The sequence below is a fragment of the Plecotus auritus genome (assembly GCF_963455305.1).
Source record: "Plecotus auritus genome assembly, chromosome: 9".
NCBI lineage: Eukaryota > Metazoa > Chordata > Mammalia > Chiroptera > Vespertilionidae > Plecotus > Plecotus auritus.
Window position 1 is genome coordinate 80854735 of NC_137783.1, and position 20736 is coordinate 80875470.

General features: G+C 38.3%; 1 protein-coding gene across 1 annotated transcript in view; it reads right to left on the minus strand.

The window, feature by feature from the left end:
- Window positions 1–20736, minus strand: part of CWF19L2 (CWF19 like cell cycle control factor 2) — a 109607-nt gene that overhangs the window by 23570 nt on the left and 65301 nt on the right. Inside the window, exons 11-13 of the mRNA XM_080687708.1 lie at window positions 15101–15217; window positions 13334–13471; window positions 3355–3567 (exon numbers count right to left, since the gene is read on the minus strand). Of these exons, the coding sequence (XP_080543834.1) occupies window positions 3355–3567; window positions 13334–13471; window positions 15101–15217 (468 nt within the window). The remainder of the gene's footprint in view (window positions 1–3354; window positions 3568–13333; window positions 13472–15100; window positions 15218–20736) is intronic.

Genomic DNA, 20736 nt, shown 5'->3' on the forward strand with positions numbered 1-20736 from the left:
CTGCTGCATAGTATTCCATAGTATAAATGTATCACAGCTTTTTTATCCACACATCTACTGATGGGCACTTGGGCTATTTCCAGATCTTAGCTATTATAGATTGTGCTGCTATGAACAGAGGGTGCATATATTCTTTCCGATTGGTGTTTGGGTTTCTTAGGATATATTCCTAGAAGTGGGATCACTGAGTCAAATGGCAAGATAGCTTTTAATTAACTGGAAATTAATAGCATAAGTCTCAGTTTTAACTGTTATACATCAAAGATTAAGCTTACCCAAGGGTAGAATGAAAGACACTTTATCCTTGATCTGAAAAAGACCTTGGTATAATTTTGCAAAAAAAAAAAAATACAGGCCTGGTAATAGCAGAAATGTCTAACTAACACTTACTAATTTAGGCCTTTCTCTCATTGGCTGAGAAAGGAGAATTCACCCAACTAAGAGAGAATGGAAATAGCCCCTGAGTGGCTGTACTTCTCTGGCTAAGTTCTATTTATTTACATACATGTATTAGCTACAAGCTGGAGCTACTTTTCCATTATAAACTATCATTTTTTAGAAAGGGTTAATAGGCCCCGGCCAAGTGGCTCAGTTGGTTGAAGCATTGCTCCCCATACACCAGAAAGGTTGCAAGTTCGATTCCTGGTCAGGGCACATACCTAGGTTGCGAGTTTGATTCCTAGGACAGGAGGCAACTAATCCATGTTTCTCTCTCACATTTCTCTCTCTGTCTCTCTCTCCCTCTCCCTCTCCCTCTCTATAAAATCAATAAACAGATCCTCAGGTGAGGATAAAAACAATAATAAAAATAAAAGGTCAATGAGTATGTATAATAGTGAGCAAAAGGTATTCATGAGGAGCATCAATAATATTCTGCATAGTCGCTTGATCACATTTTTCTGTTATTTTTTGTTAGGCTTTAGCTAGAAATATTTTGTATGGCAGACAATATTTATTCATTGTTTGTTTTCTTTAATAAAATAATGCAAATTGTTAAAACTGCTGAGAAAGGACCATATTCACAATTAAAATCAGTATCAGTAGTGATTCATTAATTCTAAAAAATTTACTATACTGACATAAGATGTATTAACAGAGAAAACTGGGTATGAATTATATGGAACTCTGTACTACCTTTTCAGTTTTTCTATCACTCTAAAATTGCAAAACAACAACAGTAGAAAGTAAAATAAAATAAAAAAATAAAGTCGATTTTTTTTAAAAAGTAAAGCAAAGTGTTAAGAGAGAAAGGTGGCTAGAGGACTTTTATTTTACAAAAAGGAAAGAGAAGGCAGGGACAGTGGATGACCAGATCATTATCTAACTGTCTGAGTCTAAGAGTACCAATATAGTTTAATTAATATAGTTGGATATAAGACATTAACTTTAAATATTAGAAATTCAAGCTGAGTGAGAATTACTGAATTGCTTTGAAATACTATTTAGCATTTCTGCTTAAGAGCAAAGTAACTGTTAAGGTCTGCACACTGTGCTTCCCTGGGCCCAGCCTGTCTTCATGCAGCAGGAAATGAAGTCACTGAAAACAAACCCAAGTTCCCCTAAAACACTGGAGGAAGGAGTTAAATGGTACTCCATGTTTAATTTATGCTTACATTTTTTAAAGGTAGGGATAAGACTAAAGGAGAATAAAAAATTTGTACACAATGTCATAATTTAAAAATGTAAATGCTTAGGTAAAAGTCTGGAAAAGAACTTAGAAAAATTAATACCAGTAACTGGTTAAAGTGGATATTTTTAATTGACTAAATTTTGAATGGAACTTTTACATTTACCTTTCCCATAAAGTATGGAGGGAAAGAAAGGAGAAGAAAAAGAAGGATACATTGACTGTCTTAATGATCTAAAGATATTAAAGACTAGAGTTGGAATGGAAAAGCCATTGGATACACAGGAGTGTGTTTGTGTGTATGTGTTTGTGTGTGTGTGTTTACAAAATAAACAAATTAATTAAGAAAAATGTGTATGTATGTTCCCCAAACTAGAATTTCCTAAAACTAGCATTCATCCATTCAACTTCCTCTCCCATCGCCTTCTCTCACTCACTCCACTCTAGCTACACTAGGCTTTCTGTTTCATGAATGTGAAATTCATTTCTTCCGCAAAGCTTGCACTCACCGATGCCCCTTCCTGAAGCAGTATTCACTCTTATGTATTTTCATGTTGCTTGCAACTTCTCATCTTTCATATCTTTACAAAATACCTCCTCAGAGAAGCCTTCTAGACCACCTTCTCAAAAAATACTTCCCATAATTTTATCCCATTTTCTCACTTAATCTGCTACATGATAATACTTTCTTAAATCAGGGAAATTATTACTTTATTTTCTTTCCTATTTCACTAGAAAAACAAGCTCCATAATATATCTGAGTCTCAATTTTCCCCAGTGAGTAATTAGGATCTGGCATACATATATCAGGTATATAATAATGATTTACTTAATATAAGAATTAAACCACCAAATATTTATTGAAATAAGCGACTCTTATTAGTTACTATTAAATAAGTGATTATTAAATTTATTGAAATAAGTGGCTGTAAATAGGCATGCTTGGCATACAATGATGAATAAATTATCTATATCCTCATGGAACTTACAGACTCTTGGGGAAGATATTCAATAAACAAATAAAACAAAATACAGTAAACTTCTTCAAATTATGAGATATTCTATGAAGAAATAAATGGGTTCTATGAGAAAGGAAAGAAGAAGCTATTTTAGATTATCTCTGAGGTGGATTTTAATACGGAGAACCAAGTGTCAATCATAAAAACAAAGTCAGACACAAGATAATGGCAGAGCCAGAATTTGAATTCACATAGTCTAGCTCCACAGTCCAGGGCAGCCATGGGCAAACTACGGCCCGCGGGCCGGATCCGGCCCGTTTGGCTGTTCTATCCGGCCTGCGGAGCCGAAAGAGCGGAGGGTTCTCTTGCTCTCCCCTCCGCTCCTTTACTTTGAATTTATATTAGTTCACACAAACACTCCATCCATGCTTTTGTTCCGGCCCTCCGGTCCAGTTTAAGAACCCATTGTGGCCCTCGAGTCAAAAAGTTTGCCCACCCCTGGTCTAGGGCCTTAACCACTACCCAATGCTGCCTCTCTAAAGAGCAGAATCATGCAAAATGCAAGTTTCATGTCATTTAAATATTTACACTTGTTGTAAAAAAGACTTTAAAAATCACGGGTCATGGGACCCTAGAAAAGAAAAATATCTGAAACATAGAATAAGAGAAGACAGATTCCTTAGGAATCTTATAAGAGTATGAAGAAAGAGGCAATCTACATATACCACTAAATCATTTCCTTAGAACAATAAATTGTATATTTCTTACCTTAATACCTATTGCAACAATAAGGTGCTTGGGAAACTGAGAGCTGTCAAAACAATACAGACACCTTTCCATTTGTGCAGCAAGACTCCGGTGTTCAGCAATAGCTTTTTTCCTCTGGTTCTCTGCTTCTTCACCAAAATGCTCTTTTTCAGCTGCTTTGGAGACAAACATATCATCCAGAGTATAATAGTCTCCATCTGTTTTTCCCATAAACTGAAAAACCAAAACAACAGTAGTGGGAAGTAGAAGGTTGTAGTTAAGATTTTATTGTACTGGAGCATACTTAAGTCATATTTGTTCTATGATAAAACAATGTAAGTGTTTTATCAAGTTCTATGATAAAACACATTTTTTTAAAAAGGAGAAAAAAAAAAATGATTAAAATTTAAGCTTGACCTTCAAGGGTCAATCCATCATCATCATCATATCATCATCACAGCTAAAGTTTACTGAATAATTACTATGTGCAATTCTATGAATTTCATTGTTTTGTACTCCTACTAGTGGCCCGGTGCACGAAATTCATGCACATTAAAAGGGGATTAATTATAAATAATTTAATATTGCTATTTGCCCTTTCTCTATAATAGAAGTGTCAGAGATGAAAGAAAATTAGTAAAATGTATATGAAAACTTTCCTCCTGTCAGAGACTGGGGCTCACCACGGGACCCAGAGTGAAGTCCCTGCCCACCCACATGCGCCTCAAAATCACGTGAGACCCAGACCCAGCCGGCCCCCCACATTGGGCTAGATCCAGACCCGGCCAGTCCCACCCTTGTCAAGCCCTGCTGGGCAGGGGGCGTAGCCTCAGGTCCCCTGGTCTAGCACCAGGACGGGGGGGCATGGCCTGAGATCCCCTGTCAAGTCCCGCTGGGTGGTGGGCATGGCCTGAGGTCCCCCATCAAGCCCCGCCAGGTGGGGGGGCACAGCCTCAGGTCCCCCGGTCCAGCACCGGGAGGGGGGCATAGCCTCAGGTCCCCCATCAAGCCCCACCGGCAGGGGGGCACAGCCTCAGGTGCCCTGTCAAGCCCCACTGAGCAGGGGCGTGGCCTGAGTTCCCCCACCCCAGCACTGGGGGTGCACCTTGAGGTCCCCTGTCAAGGCCCGCTGGGTGGGGGGCATGGCCTGAGGTCCCCTGTCAAGAGCCACGGGGGTGGGGGAGGGTGTAGCCTCAGGTCCCTGCTGATTGCTCGTTAAGGCTCCTTATGGGAACTTGGCCTCAGCTGTGGGTGCAGCCATCTTTGTGACAGAGTGATGGTCAATTAGCATATTCCCTCTTTATTAGATAGGATGAAGAGGGAACCATTCTCATTTCTATTTAATAAATGAAGAAACTGAACCACAGAGAACCACTTTCACTTTAAAATTAGCATATAATCTATATAGAACATAAAACATTTTTCAACTATATCTCTAGGTGCCTTCTCCACATCTCCCCTAACATAAACTGTACCCAGGGTGATGCTTTTAACACAAAACACAAATTTTACTTATGTCCCTGATTAAAATCCTCCAAGTGCTCTGCACTGTGAACAAAATCAAGTTCAAACTCTGGTTTGGCGTACTAAATCATAGACACAGAAAGGCACAATGGTTAAAAGCTTGACCTCTACAGTCAGAATGACCATAGTAAAATTCTACTGCCTGTCTTTGCTCTGTCTATGCGTTATTTCCTTTTTACAATGGTTGTAACAATATTATCTATCTAGTAGGTTTACCTCACTTAATCTTCACAATACATGCCTAGTACACAGTAAGGACTCATAAAAGTGAGCCACCATTACCATTACAAACCTCTGTGATATGGAATTGATAACCTCTCCAGTCACATCTGATCACATCCCTACGCAAACTCTATGCTCTAGCCCAGGGGTCCTCAAACTACGGCCCCGGCCCGCCGAGGACATTTATCCGGCCCGGCGGGTGCCGCTGCCTGTCCTGCTTAGCAGCCGACTCGTCCCGGGCCCGCAGTGCGCATAGGAATTTGTTCATAGTTTTTTTTAAAAACTATAGTCCGGCCCTCCAACGGTCTGAGGGACAGTGAACTGGCCCCCTGTTTAAAAAGTTTGAGGACCCCTGCTAGCCACTCTAATTTCAGTCTGCAAAGTCCTGCTGTGTTCAGGCTTTGCACGGATCACTCTCTGACCAGTTTTGCCACTGTACTCCTACTCATATTTCAATCTGAGGCTTAGATGTCGTTGTCACCTCCATGTAATTACTTTCCTAGATCTTCTAAGCAACTCCAGTACTGTACTCCCATCAGTCTTATGATGACCACACTGTATCATAATTGCTCATTAACTTGTAGTTTTACTTCCCTTAGACTCAGTTCTAAGTTCTACTTAGTCTACTAAGTACCAAAAAGAGAACCACCTTTTATCAACTCAAACCAATTGCAAGATGCTTGAATCTCAGCAGGTATTTTAAAAGATATAAGCCTGGTCGGTGTGGTTCAGTGGTTGAGTGTCAACCCATGAACATGGAGGACACCATTCCATTCCCTGTCAGGGCACATGCCTGGGTTTCAGGCTATATCCCTAGTAGGGGAAGTGCAGGAGACAGCTGATCAATGATTCTCTCTCATCACTGATGTTTCTATCTCTCCTACTCCCTTCCTCTCTCTGAAGTCAATAAAAACATATCTAAAAAAAAAAAAAAAGATTTGAAGAAAGCTGAAGTGGCTCTATTCATGTCAGAGAAAGTAGATTTCAAAGCAAACAACATTGTGAAGGATAAAGGGCATTTCATGGTGATAAAAGAGTCAGACCATCAAGAGGACACAATAATCCTGAAGTGCATGAACCTAATAACAGTTTCAAAATATATGAAGCAAAACTTGATAGAACTGCAGGAGAAATAGAAAAATCCATAACTATAGTTAGAAATTTAAATACCACTGTTTCAAAAATTTATGGAACAAGTAGAAAATCACTAAGCATATTGAAGACTTAACTAAACTACCAACTTGAATAAACTATAAACCTGACACTGATAGAAATTCTATCAAACATCAGCAGGATACACATTCAAGTGCACAAAGAACATTTACCAAGACTGATAACATTCTTGGCTGTAACACGGTCTCAATAAATTTAAAAGGATTCAAGTAACATAAAATATGTACACTGAACACAATGGAGTTAAATTAGAATTCGTAACAAAGATTTTTGGAAAATTGCCAACTATTTGGACACTAAATAGCATACTTCTGAATAACCCACTGATCAACAACAACAACAAAAAGAAAACTAGAAAGTATTTTAAACTGGAAAAAAATACAACATATGAGAATATGTGGGATGTTGCTAAAGCAGGATTCCCAGGGACAATTAAAGCACTAAACACCTATATTAGAAAACAAAAAAGGCCTCAAATCAATGATGTCAACTTCTACCTTAAAAACTAGAGAAAATGAAACAAAATATAAACAGGAGAAAATTTCTAAAATGTCATTGAGAGAATCAGGCAAAACGATTATTAGTTAGGTATTTCCCAGAGCACATTAGCTTTCTTGTCCATACCAGGAACTTATTTTTATCTCTTTTTCTCCATATTAATCCTTGTATGTCTCTTTATTCTTTCAGGTTTACCTATTTATGTAAACTGCCCTAACTTACAAATTATTATTTTAACTTCAGACTATATCTCCACCATAACATACATTTTGAAAAATATCGGAACTGATCTTTTTCATAACAATGATCAACTATGTGCTAGGTATTAATAAAAACTTTGAGTACTCGCCCATCCAAACATCCCTGCAACAGAGAATTGTCATTCTCCTTTGTATTGTCATACAAAGCTGAGCCTGAGAGAGACTAAGTAACAATCAAAGTCACACACATATTAATGGATAGAGAGAGGAACCAAACATAGGTGAATCAAATTCTAAAACTGAAGCGTGCCTCTCTCACTTAAGAAACCCATCTTTAAAACCCAGCAAAGGTATACTTATAATAGTCTTTGAAGCAGAATAGAGAATTTGAAGAAAACTTAAATTTCATCCAGCATAATCATAACCAAATTGTGTTAAGATACTTATCCAAGAGAGCATAAATATCTAATAGGTACTTATCTAAAAATATATTAGTAGGAGAAGAATATGCACTTTTTAATGTAACTGAATCTTCACCCTCTAATTATATGCATTTTCCCCATTACCTTCTCTTAGAGGTTAGATCCAACCACTGTGTTTGCCTGCCTGATGCCCCTAACTGCTCGCCTTCCTGCCTGATCACCCCTAACTGCTCTGCCTGCCTGCCCCTAACCGCCTCGGCCTGCCTAATCGCCCCTAACCACTCTGCCTGCCTGCCTGATCACCCCTAACTCCCTCTGCCTGCCTGATCACCCCTAACTGCCTCTGCCTGCCTGATCACCCCTAGGCACTGTGCCTGCCTAATCACCCCTAACCGCCTCTGCCTGCCTCCCTGATCGCCCCTAACCGCCTCTGCCTGCCTCCCTGATCGCCCCTAACTGCTCACCTGCCTGCCTGATCGCCCCTAACTGCTCGCTGGGGGACGGCCTGCCAGGGTGAGGGGCCGTGGTCATTCTGGTCTCTGGTCATTCTGGCTGTTCCGCCGTTTCAGTCGCTGGGCTTTTATTGTATAGGATATTCTCATCAGGCTATTAAGCATTTGAGCTTCCAAAAATATCATCACTAATTTTGAAATTTAAAAACATATATATCAATTCTTGATTCTGTGTACTATAAATTACCCACACATTCCAGAAAGTTGTCCCATCATCTGACTATCCCTATGACCATACCCTCTGATAAGACCTGAATAACTTTTTCTCAGCAGTTCAGTGTTATAACCACATTGAAAGTTCTAGAAATGTGGAAAAGGTTGAGAATTAAAAGGTCAACAATGTTAAGAGATAAAAGATTGTGCTCGTTTTTAAAGTAATATTGTTGCAAAATCAAAACAACAGGAAGTATTGAGAGAAACAGAAAATATCTTAATTTTCTATGCAAGTTAGTACAGTAGTGAAAAAAGTAATTTTGTCTTCAACTTCAAGTCTCAAGTATGTGATTCTGGACAGCAAATATTTATTTAATGCTCTTAAATGCTAAGGACTCTAATGCAGTGGTTCTCAACCTTCGCAATGCCCCAACCCTTTAATACAGTTCCTCATGTTGTGGTGACCCCCAACCATAAAATTATTTACGTTGCTACTTCATAACTGTAATTTTGCTACCGTTATGAATCGTAATGTAAATATCTGTTTTCTGATGGTCTTAGGCTCTACAGCAGTGGTTCTCAACCTGTGGGTCGCAACCCACAAGTTGAAAACCACTAGCAGGGTCGCCTAAGACCATCGGAAAGCACAGATATTTACATTACGATTCATAACGGTAGCAAAATTACAGTTATGAAGTAGCAATGTAAATAATTTTATGGTTGGGGGTCACCACAACATGAGGAACTATATTAAAGGGTCACAGCATTAAAAAGGTTGAGAACCGCTGTGATAGCTAAGTTACAATAGTAAGCAAAAGCAGACATAGTCCCAAAAATATAGAACCTATACAGTAGTGGGAAGACAGACTTACTAAAGGGTTGCTCAGTAGAAAAGTCGAGTTAGAGCGGTGATGGCAATTTGAGATCCTAATAGAGGGAATGATATATGCAGAGAGATGAAAAAGGCTTCCCTGAAAGAATAATGATAAAGGTGAGATATATATGAATAGAGTCAACTAGATAGAAGGTGGTATAGCAGAAACAGCATGTGTAACCTGTTTGTGGCAGCGGAAAATAAAGCATATTTGAGGAACTGAGTGAAAGCATGGCTGGAACAGAGGAAGCAAAGCAAAGAAAACAAAGTTCAAGATGAGGCTGGAGAGGAAGAGAGCAGACCATTCAAGGTCTTGTTAGGCCTTTAACAAGGATCTGGTCTTTAACCTTATTGCAACCAAATGCCATTCGAAATGTCTTAACATAGAGGCCAAAGGATCAGATATACATTGGGGAGTTGTGGGGGGGTGGAGGTTTAGTCTGCCTTTAGTGAGTGAGGTACAGTTAAGAAAGAACTAGTAAAAGATAAGAAGAAATGCCAGCAAACCAGTTACCAGGCTCTTTTCATAGACCTGGTGTAGCAGTGGGAATGAAGAGAAGCAGAGTGATTAGGAGTAGGGGGAGGACAAGATTGGTGACAGATTTGATGTGAAAAATGAGGGAAAGAGAGGCATCGCTGAAACATCTTAACTTTCTGACGTAGGCTAGATAGTAGCACCATCTACTGATAAAGGAAAAACTTGGAAAATGAACCAGGTTCAGGAAAGGGGTAAGGCAAACTACTGAATATCTCTGAGCATCTGTTTTTGTTTATTAAATGGGGTTAATACCAATGCTGTCAGATAATTATAAGCATTAATGTATATAAAGAGCCTGACATATACCAAGACCTCAAAAAACAGTAGTTATTATTCTCTGTTAGAGTAGTATTCTCCACTGGGGGGACATCTGGAAATACCTGGAGACATTTTTGGTTGTCACAATGTGGGGTGGATGTGGATGCTACTGGTATCTACTGGGTAGAGGCCAGGGATGTTGCTAAATATTCTACAATAGACAGAGTCCTCCCACAACAGAGTTAGCCAGCCCAAAATACCCATAATGTCACAGCTGAGAAACTCTGTCCCAGAGGGATTATGATCACATTATCACACCAAAGAAAGTTCTTTTGTATTCATTAATTATAATGACGATCATGTGAATTAGGAAGTTATATCATTACTTGGATTCCGTTTAATTTAGCAGTTTCCAAATGAAAGTTTGGAAACTGAAGATGTTAGTGAATTAATGGTTAAATGCCAAGTATACAAAAATGTTAAATGTCTTCTAACCATGAAAACTAATTTGTTTTCCTATTCTGATGTCTAAGTAAAAAAAAACACCTGAATTATAACTGGCATCTTATAAAAAAAAAATAATACGATACTAAGAAAAATTAGCCAAGCTAGTGTGGCTCAATGGTTGAGTGTCGACCCAGGAATCAAGAGATCAAGATTTGATTCCCAGTCAGGGCACATACTTGGGTTTCGGGCTCAATCCCCAAAAGGAGGCATGCAGGAGGCAATCAATTGACGATGTTTCTCTCTCATCAATGTTTCTCTTTCTCTCCCTAAAATTCAATAAAAACATATTTTTAAAAGAAACATTATATGAAAATTGAAAGCTTTTTTAGCATTATGCAGAACAATGATTTGTAACAAATCTAGTTAAGGAATATTGCATTATTACACAAAGAGTGCCAACAATGAAATAGAAATTGTAGTCCAATTCTTACAAAAGTATTTCAACTTTTATAACAATTTTTTACTCAAAATTTTTATCGAAACTGAAACTGTCCTTCTAATTCCAACCCCTCAAATTCTGAGAATAGAATGGTTATAAGAGAATTGAAGCAACGAAAGAAGATGGCAATTTTGAAATTCCTTACTTTTGTGTAATTATGCTTTCAAGAAAGGTGTGTCACTTAATCTCTCAAGATTTGTTATTAATATTTCAGTTAATTGAAAATAAAGGATTTAGGTTCTTTATGAAAATATGTAGTTTGTAAATTTTAAAGACTACTTCCATAAGAAAATATATCAAGCCTTGAATGACACAAATTCAGAAAAATAAAACTATCAATAGAAATACAAGCCATCTTTTATTAGAAAGTAAAATCTTGTTTTCTTACAGTTTAAGATAAAACCCTAATTACTTTAAGTCTTTCTCTTCCTTTTCTTGTACCTTCCATTTTCCTTCCCCTCCAGTCCATTTTTACCGCACTATCAGTACAAAAAGTATAAAATTACTGCCCACAGTGCTAACAAAATTAATGAGGAAAGATGTATATAGATCTCACGAAGATGTGCCCAAGTTTACGTTGCCAAGGAAACACTGACATATTAGATTTTAAATGGAAAAGTTTATATTTAAAGAATGTTGAAGTCAAGGAATGTATTTTAAGAAAGAGCAAAGCACATACCACTTATCCCCAAATACCAACAAATGACACATGGAAATTGTACAAAAACAATTAAATTTAGGCAACAATCAACAACCATTTATTAACCTGAGTCATTTGAAAGGCAGTACTGTTTAATGAAAAAAAGCTGACCCTGGAGTTAACAGTTGAGGCTTATGGTGCCGGCTTTTGCAAATCATTAGTTATGGGAACTTGGAAAAGTTACTTAGCTTTGCATAAGCCATTTCATTATCTCAGAGTCTTAGTTTCACCATCAGGGAAATTTGTGAAAGGTTAAGCAAGATTAGTCAAGTCCCTTTCTAGAACTGAATATTCTTTAGTTTTATATCCTTCTTTACACACTGAATTTCCAGATCCTATACGATTTCTAGTACTTACTCCAAAATAAAGAGAAAATGATCCTCATGTGCTAAATGTAAGCTCCCCACACAATTCTTGGTAATGGGAAGAATGACCATTTCTATTTAAACCCTAGTTTGTTTTACACACCCCCACACACACACACACACACAGACATATACAGTACACACTCAGATACCTTGGTTACCTCCACTCTAGTTTTCATTAAGTTACTTTTTTTCACCAGGTAATATGTTCAATCTTTTTTTTTAAGTCTGAAAAGGTATAGTACAAAGTCTCCCTCATGTCCTTTAAATACCTAGTTCAAACTTCTAACATCACAAAGCACAGGTATCAGAAAGCAGGGATGAGCAAATTTTTTCTGTAAAGGACCAGATAGTAAATATTACCAGCTTTGTCTGCTATTAAAGTGTCTGTCACAGCTATTCAACCGGGCCATTATAGAGTGTAAACAAATGTAGACTATGTATAAACAAATGTGCATAGTTGTGTTACAATAAAACTTTATTTGCAAATATAGGCAGTGAACTGAATTTTTCCAGTGGGGTCAAACCCTGTTATAGAGCTAAGTTTAAATATTTCTCTCTTTATTTTTCAATCCTCACCAGAGGATATGTTTTTACTAAATTTTTTTTTTAAGCGAGAGGAAGAGAGAGAGAAAAAGAAATATCGATGTGATAGAGAAACACCAATGGGTTTCCTCCCATACCCACCCTGACATGGGGAATGAACCCACAACCTAAGTATACACCCTGGCCGTAAATCAAACCAGAAATGTTTTGGTGTATGCGACGGTGCTTCAACCAACGGAGCAACCCAGCCAGGGTTATGCTTCTCTTTTATGTAAGAATTTTAATGGTAGTGTTTGGTAATAATTATAATACAAGAAACTGCAACAAAAAGACACTACTTGAAACAAAAATTTATCCTACTACCCATAATTATGTACTAATATACGTTTTCATGTAAATAGAAAATTTTCATATAAATAGACAAGATTATTCCAAGATGTCTTCTCTATAATCTATAATATATTACACCAAATATACTCCTCTGGCACAATTATGAAGAATTGGAGGAACATTAAGATAAAACAGGCTAGCCCTGACCGGTTTGGCTCAGTGGATAGAGTGTCAGCCTGTGGACTCAAGGGTCCCAGGTTCGATTCTGGTCAAGGGCATGTACCTTGCTTGCAGGCACATACCCAGTAGGGAGTGTGCAAGAGGCAGCTGATCGATGTTTCTCTCTCATCGATGTTTCTAACTCTCTATCCCTCTCCCTTCCTCTCTGTAATAAAATCAATAAAATATATATTTTTTTAAAAAAAAAGATAAAACAGGCTAGCTGCACATAAAATTCTGGCCCAAAACTTTCCCTTAAAATGGTAGATCAAATATATAATTAAAATTTTCATGGAATATATTAAAAAACTAAATCAGAGTTTATTAATTAAAAACAAATTAAATCCTAAATATATATTTCCCAATCAAATCAATTCCAAAATGCATGTCCCTAATATGTTTTACACAGGTTTTAATGTAATAAATCAAGATTACAAAGAACTAGCTCAGCCTAAAACATAGATCATTACTGAGTAACCAGCTTCTCAAAATTCAAAGGTATCCTAGGAATATATCTTACCTTAGATGCCATTCTCATAAAAAGTCTGTTCTGATTTTCTGCTGTTCCCATCTTCTCATTCTTGACTAAATCATTTAGACTTAAATTATCATCATCATGAAAGTATCTGACCCTTTCTTTTTCCTCATGGGTTGAAGCCTATGACAAAATGAACATTATTAACTTAGTGAAAACATAAGTTTCTCAAGTATTTTAATGAATTGCCTATAAATCTGATATTAAATGTACAAATCCCATTATGTATCACAATCTTTCCTTCCAGTTAATCCCTAGTCTATTTGCCTCCATGTGGAAGAATTTCCATTAGAAAAATAATCCCTACTTTTCTGCCCCTTCCCTTTCCTCTTCCCTAGGAATAGAGGCATGACCTTCTCTGATTTCTGAGTTTGGGGGAAAAGGCAGAATTGTTTTATCCCTTCTCTCTTCTCTGCTCTTCTCCTCCCTGTAGTAGCAACTCCCTACCCCTGTGAAGGAAAGTCTGCCGTTACCCAGATTTCAAGTAAGCATATTTAAAACAGAGGTGAAGTATTAGCAAACCCACTTCAAACAGCTCTATCAGAAACAAGCTGGTATTCTGATTCTTATCTGAATCAATCCTGAGTTTTTCATATCAGTTGTTTCTATACGTACATGTGAAAAATAAAAGTGATATTCATTTTCTCCAAAAATCAACCCCCCTCCCCAATACTAATTTCACATTCCCTTATACAAATAAAACCTGCTCTTTAACTTCTTTGAAATCTTGGAACCACATTCCCAGTATTTTTTCCCAACTATTCCTGTCTTCACCAGCTTAAATCTCATATCCATGACTTCAGTCACTCTCTAGCTCCAAAGCCTTAATTTCTGGCTCTGATATCCTTTCATTATACCCAAAGAGCAAACCTCAGTCCTGAATGAGTATGTCTACCCTCTTTATTCCTATACCTAGATTGCCTGGTAGCAGGCAACTCAAAAAGAGCCCTTGATGCTATCTGGCAATGTATCTGTGAACCCCTAGCCAGTCCTGAAATTTCAATATAATTCAAACCTTGACTACTCTCCTGCCACATACCCCTTCAAACCCCTAGAACTCACATTTCATTAGAAGAGCTATCTATTCCAGGCCTATTTGCTGAATGAGTCCATTACTATCTCTAGCAACATAGACACTCAACAAGCAAATAATAAACACCTGACAGAAAAATTCTGAATGAACTAATCTTCTGCAGACCCAATCACCATTTGTATAATCTTACAAATTTAAAACAAAAACCTAGTTTGGGAAAACTAGATACATTGCTCTGCCATCTCAAGCGCCTTAATGTAGTGCTAAAAACTAATTGCTAGAGGTGAAAGATGGAAAAGAAAATTAGGTTTATAAAGGATCACAGCAACTACATAATTAATACATTACTGTACATGGATATCCCACCACCAGGTCTCAAATTAGCTAATACAGATAACAGGTCTGAGAGACCAAGGTTTTCCCTAAAAGCTATGGTAAGTATATAAAAAGAAGCTAGAAACAATGTCAAAGCAATGTACACTAAAGTTAAAATTGCCTTAAACAGCCAATGCTCACCAGTTATTAGAAAACTGTAGTTGAATTAGATTCCATTTTATAAAAGGCAAAGGGATTTAAGTTAATAACATAATTTATTGCCTTCTAATATTTGCATTATACAGTGACATTTCATAAAATATTTTGAAGTGTGTAGTCTGATGCAAAGAAAGCCCCAAGGGGAAAAAAGAAATTCTGAATTTTAAAAAGTATCTGAAACATACCATCTGTCTCTTCCTTCTTCCTCCTTTAGATTCCAGAGGTTTCTCTGGTGTGTTCACAGGCCAAACTCTTCCAGATTGATCTGTTCTGACAAGAATCACTTCTTGCTGGTCTTCATTCTATGGGAAAATTTAGAGATAACTTTCAAAATTATTGAAAAGAGTGTTGAATGTTTATATTTAATAACAACAAGGATATAAAAGTATAAAAATGATTCTAGTTTTCACATAATATTATGGATTATCTTAAGTCTCCTGGACTTTCATTACCCACTATAATGTAAAATGACCATAATCTTTACAGGAAAAAGGTGGGGAAAAATATCCAAAGTTTATTTTATTGTTTTTTAAAGCAATCACAGAAGTGAACTTCAAATAAAGTTTTCATAAAAGATGACAGTTTTAAACATTACTTTCCTGGTTCTGCCTTACCTCTCTGACCCATTCATTCATTTTTTAAAAGTACCTACTTTATGTAGTAAATAAAGAAATATAGACCCTGTCTATAAGCTTATAGCCTTTTGAAAGACTTATTCTCTACATGAATTATCAATATAAAGAAAGTCAATTTCACTTTCTGTTCCATTTCAAGCTACCATTCAATGAGGATGATTCCAGGGTTCCTTGGCTTCCAGCCTTCTAGCCTGAAACCTAATTATCACTTATACTGTCAAAAATAATCATGTTAAACACAAATATAAATATGCCATTCTTTGTTGAAAACCCTGTATCACCAAGGAAATCAAGACCACTCAAAGTGTGGTCCACTGACCAGTGCCAATCTGAGAATTACCAGCCAGAAAGAATTAACCACAAAAATGAGTGTTTAAAATTTTTACAACAACCTTAAAGAGTAATCTTATGTTGGTTTAATATAAATAAAATGTGGACATATATTTTATATCTTTATTTAGTTTTTCTAAAATTTTGTTTCACAAAACAGTCCACGATGGACTTGAAAATTTAAAAATCACAAAACATCTCATCCTGCACCACAGTTCTGGCAAACACTGTACTAGATAATGGAATAAAGGCCAAGCACCTTAATATAGTATACTAGAGGCCCGGTGCACAAAATTCCTGCACGGAGGGTGGGAGGGTCCCTCAGCCCAGCCTGCACCCTCTCCAATCTGGGACCGGCAATCGGACATCCCTCTCACAATCTGGGACTGCTGGCTCCTAATTACTCACCTGCCTGCCTGCCTGATTGCCCCTAATTGCCCCCCGTCAGCCTGGTTGCCCCGAAATGCCCCCCTCTGCTGGCCTGGTCGCCCCTAACTGCCCCCCCCCCGCCAGCCTAGTCACCCCTTACTGCCCCCTGCCGGCCTGGTGGCCCCTCACTGGGCCCCCTGCTGGCCTGGTCACCCCACACAGTCTGCTGTTCAGTCTTTTGGTCATCCCTCATTAATCCCCCTGCTGGCCTGGTTGCCCCAAGCAGCCTGCTGTTTAGTCATTTGGTTGTCCCTCACTAACCCTCTTGCCAGCCTGGTCGCCCCACGCAGCCTATTGTTCAGTTGTTTGATCATCCCTCACTAACCCCCCCTGCTGGCCTTGTCGCCCCACGCAGCCTGCTGTTTGGTCGTTACTGTTACTGTGACAGCATCCCGGACAATTTGCATATTCCTCTATTATTAGTATAGATAGCCCTTCAAATTCAAATACTAAGACCCTCTTCAAATTCACTTTTTCTCTAGCTCTTCATACTTTTTGTAAACTTATTGGACATTTTACTTCCTAAATAAGTTTAGGCATACTTATATTGCTAGAACATAAGTCTTTTAAGTAACTAATTATCTGTTTACAATGGCATGTCTCTGCAACTTTTCTAGGCCAAAGACCAAGCAATATACTACCTGGTTATCTGCAGCACCTGGCACAGTGTTAAAAAACAGTGGGGAGTAAACAAATGCTTACAGAGAATTGGAATTATCTGCCTCAGACAGATTGATTATGCTCCCAAAGGTACCGAGTATTTTTCCTAATCAAAAACAAACCAAGATAATTTTTCCTGATAGAAGTTAATATTGATATAATTATAATTGTATGAAGTTCTAAAATATACTTCATTAAATTTTAACAACCCTGTAACACAGGTATTTTTAAGCCACATTTTACTAATGAGGATACTAAGGATCACATAAAAAAAGTGACAAAGCTCCAAGCCCAATTCTAGATCTTTGGCTTCAAAATCGCATGCAATTTCTATCCCTATACTCTTTCCACTATATGCTCCTTCTATTACTCCATGTCTCTAATAAAATGAATTAGTAAAAATGTCATTTTACCGAACACTGTCACTTTTTGATAGGAACTAGCAAGTTGACAATGCTTCTTTCACTGGTGAACGGGTGAAAATATCTTTCACATAAATAAAAATTTGCCCACCTTTTAACTGAGAATGCCTGAGGATCTTATTAAGGACCCAACAAAAAAAGCCAAATTTTAACTGCTAATTTAATATAGATTATAAGATTATCTGGCTTTGCAATGAAGCTGTGAGCAATCTAAAAAGATATGTCCATAACTGCTATAAATAGAAAATAAAAAAACCACAGATTTTTCATTTTTTTAATAGCCATTTCATTCTATTTAACCAATGAATTCATAACACTCAGAATTATTTTTATGTTATATAATCCAAAGGCATACATGTGTCTAAAAAGATGGATAAGATATGGGTTCCAATTGTTAAGAAATTCATAAATAGCAGAGAATGGGGAGGAGGAGGAAATAGGGGTTTATACAAATCTTTATTAGACCACTAAGTAAGAGAAAGTTTAAATCAAGTAGTACTGGATCACAAGGGATGGAGAAATGGATCTATCCTTGAGTACAAATGAAATAGGTCTTCAAAAACAATGATGGACAGCCCTAGCCCATTTTGCTAAGTGGATAGAACGTCGGCCTGCGGACTGAAGGGTCCAAGATTTGATTCCAGCCAAGGGCACATGCCCAGGTTGCAGGCTCGATCCCCAGTAGGGGGGCATGCAGCCGATTAATGATTCTCTCATCATGTTTCTATATATCTCTCTCCTTCTCTGAAATCAATAAAGATATGTTTTTTAAAAAATAAAAAAAAGAGAGAAACCATGATGGTGGCATAGGTAAACACCTGAACTTGCTGCCTCGCACAACCACTTCAAAACTACAACTAAAAGACAAAACGGACATCATCCAGAACCACAGGAAGGCTGGCTGAGTGGAAATTCTGCAACTAGAAGGGAAGAGAAAAGCACACTGAGACTCAGAGGAGGTGCGGAAGTAAAGTGCAGAGGTACGAGGCTCGCACGCGGAGAGGGCTGGCAAATGAGGACACGGTTGTCTTTTTCAATGGGGAGGGAGACACAAGCTACCAATTGCTCTGAAGTCCAGTTCTGGGCAAGACTCTGGGGACACAGACTGATACGGGGAGAAACTGGACTGTATGGCATCTGGCGGAACTCGAGGGCGGCTTTTTCTCAGAGGTGCTTGCAGCGATTACCGCGGGACACTGAGACCCAGGGGCCTCTTAGGGCAGGGCTGAAGGTCAGCCATTGCTGTTTGCTCCGCCCTGTTGATTCCCTGAGACCCGCCCCACCCAATTTACAACCCCACCCCAGCTGTGCACAGAGGCTTTTGCATACGAATGGCCTGACCCTTTGCAATCAAAAATTACCTAACAAACTGCAGCTGGGTCAGAGAGCCCCAGAACTTCCAAAAAAAGGCCCAAGGCTCCATAGCAGCTTGCACTGTTTCACAGCTGGGCCTCATCTGGGCACCTCCAAATCCCAAACAAAGAAGAGGAATCTGCAGATCTCTCCAAAGCTCCTGCTGGGTGGCCTCAGGCAGAGCTGAATTTGCACCTCCTTGGAGATCCAAGAGCCAGTGTACCCAGTGGTCAGAGTAGGACCATCCAGATTACAACTCCTCTGATCCACAAGGGACACACTCAGGGGGCAGACTCAGTGAGCACCAAAGCCCCACTGAAACAAGTCCTGCCCCATAAGGGTGACTCCAGCACCGAAGTTCTCCCAGCATAGACACAGCTGATCCTCACAGCCACTTGGCCTGGAGGTCAATTCCTTCCAGTGATACCAACAACAATCAAGGCTTAACTACAACAAGACTGTGCACACAGCACACAAAGGGGTGCACCAAGAGTGTCTACCTTAGGTAACTGGGGAGGCTGAGCCACTGAGCCCTAGAGGACACCTACCACACAAAGCCACTCTATCAACACAGGGAAGCAGCCAAAATGCGGAGACAAAGAACCAGGTCACAAATGAAAGAAATGGAGGAAAGCAAAGGACTGGATATAGAGTTCAAAACCACGGTTATAAGGTTTTTCAAGAATCTTCTAGAAACTGCCGATAAGTTTAGTGAGTCCCTCGAGGATATGAAAAAGGACCAACTAGAAATTAAGCATACACTGACTGAAATAAAGAGTAATATACAGAGATCCAACAGCAGTCTAGAGGATCGCAAGAATAAAGTCAAAGATTTGAAATATGAAGAAGCAAAAAACACCCAACCAGAAAAGAAAAAAGAATCCAAAAATATGAAGATAGTGTAAGAAGCCTCTGGGACAACTTCAAGCGTACCAACATCAGAATTATGGGGGTGCCAGAAGAAGAGAGAGAGCAAGAATTGAAAACCTATTTGAAGAAATAATGACAGAAAACTTCCCCCACCTGGTGAAAGAAATAGACTTACAAGTCCAGGAGGCACAGAGAACCTCAAAGAAGAGGAATCCAAAGAGGACCACACTAAGACACATCATAATTAAAATGCCAAGAGCAAAGACAAAGAGAGAATATTAAAAGCAGCAAGAGAAAAACAGTTAGTTACCTACAAGGGAGCACCCATACGACTGTCACCTGATTTCTCAACAGAAACTATGCAGTCCAGAAGGGAGTGGCAAGAAATATTCAAAGTGATGAATAGCAAGAACCTACAACCAAGATTACTCTACCCAGCAAAGCTATCATTCAGAATTGAAGGTCAGATAAAGAGCTTCACAGATAAGAAAAAGCTAAAGGAGTTCATCACCGCCAAACCAGTATTATATGAAATGCTGAAGGGTATTCTTTAAGAAGAGGAAGAAGAAGAAAAAGGTAAAGATAAAAATTATGAACAACAAATACATATCTATCAACAAGTGAATCTAAAAATCAAGTGAATAAAAAATCTGATGAACAGAATAAACTGGTGAATATAATAGAATCAGGGGCATAGAAAGGGAGTGGACTGACAATTCTCGGGGGGAAGGGCGTGTGGGGGGTGCAGGAAGAGACTGGACAAAAATGGTACACCTATGGATGAGGACAGTGGCGGGGGGGTAAGGGCAGAAGGTGGGGTGGGAACCAGGTGGAGGGGAGCTATGGGGGGAGCGGGGGAAAGAGGAACAACTGTAATAATCTGAACAATAAAGATTTATTAAAAAAAAAAAACAAAAACCAAACAAACAAAAAAAGATGGACAGGTAAAGGGCTTAAAATTAAAGGGGTGGGGACTGAATAAAAGCACAAAGATCCAGTAGGGCTTAAAAATTTCTAAGGAAAGCCATATTCATGTTTTAGAAAATTTTTAAATTTATATTACATATTATATTTTAAAGTTCTCAATAATATTTGACTAGACCTTGTTTCAAGGTAAATAAC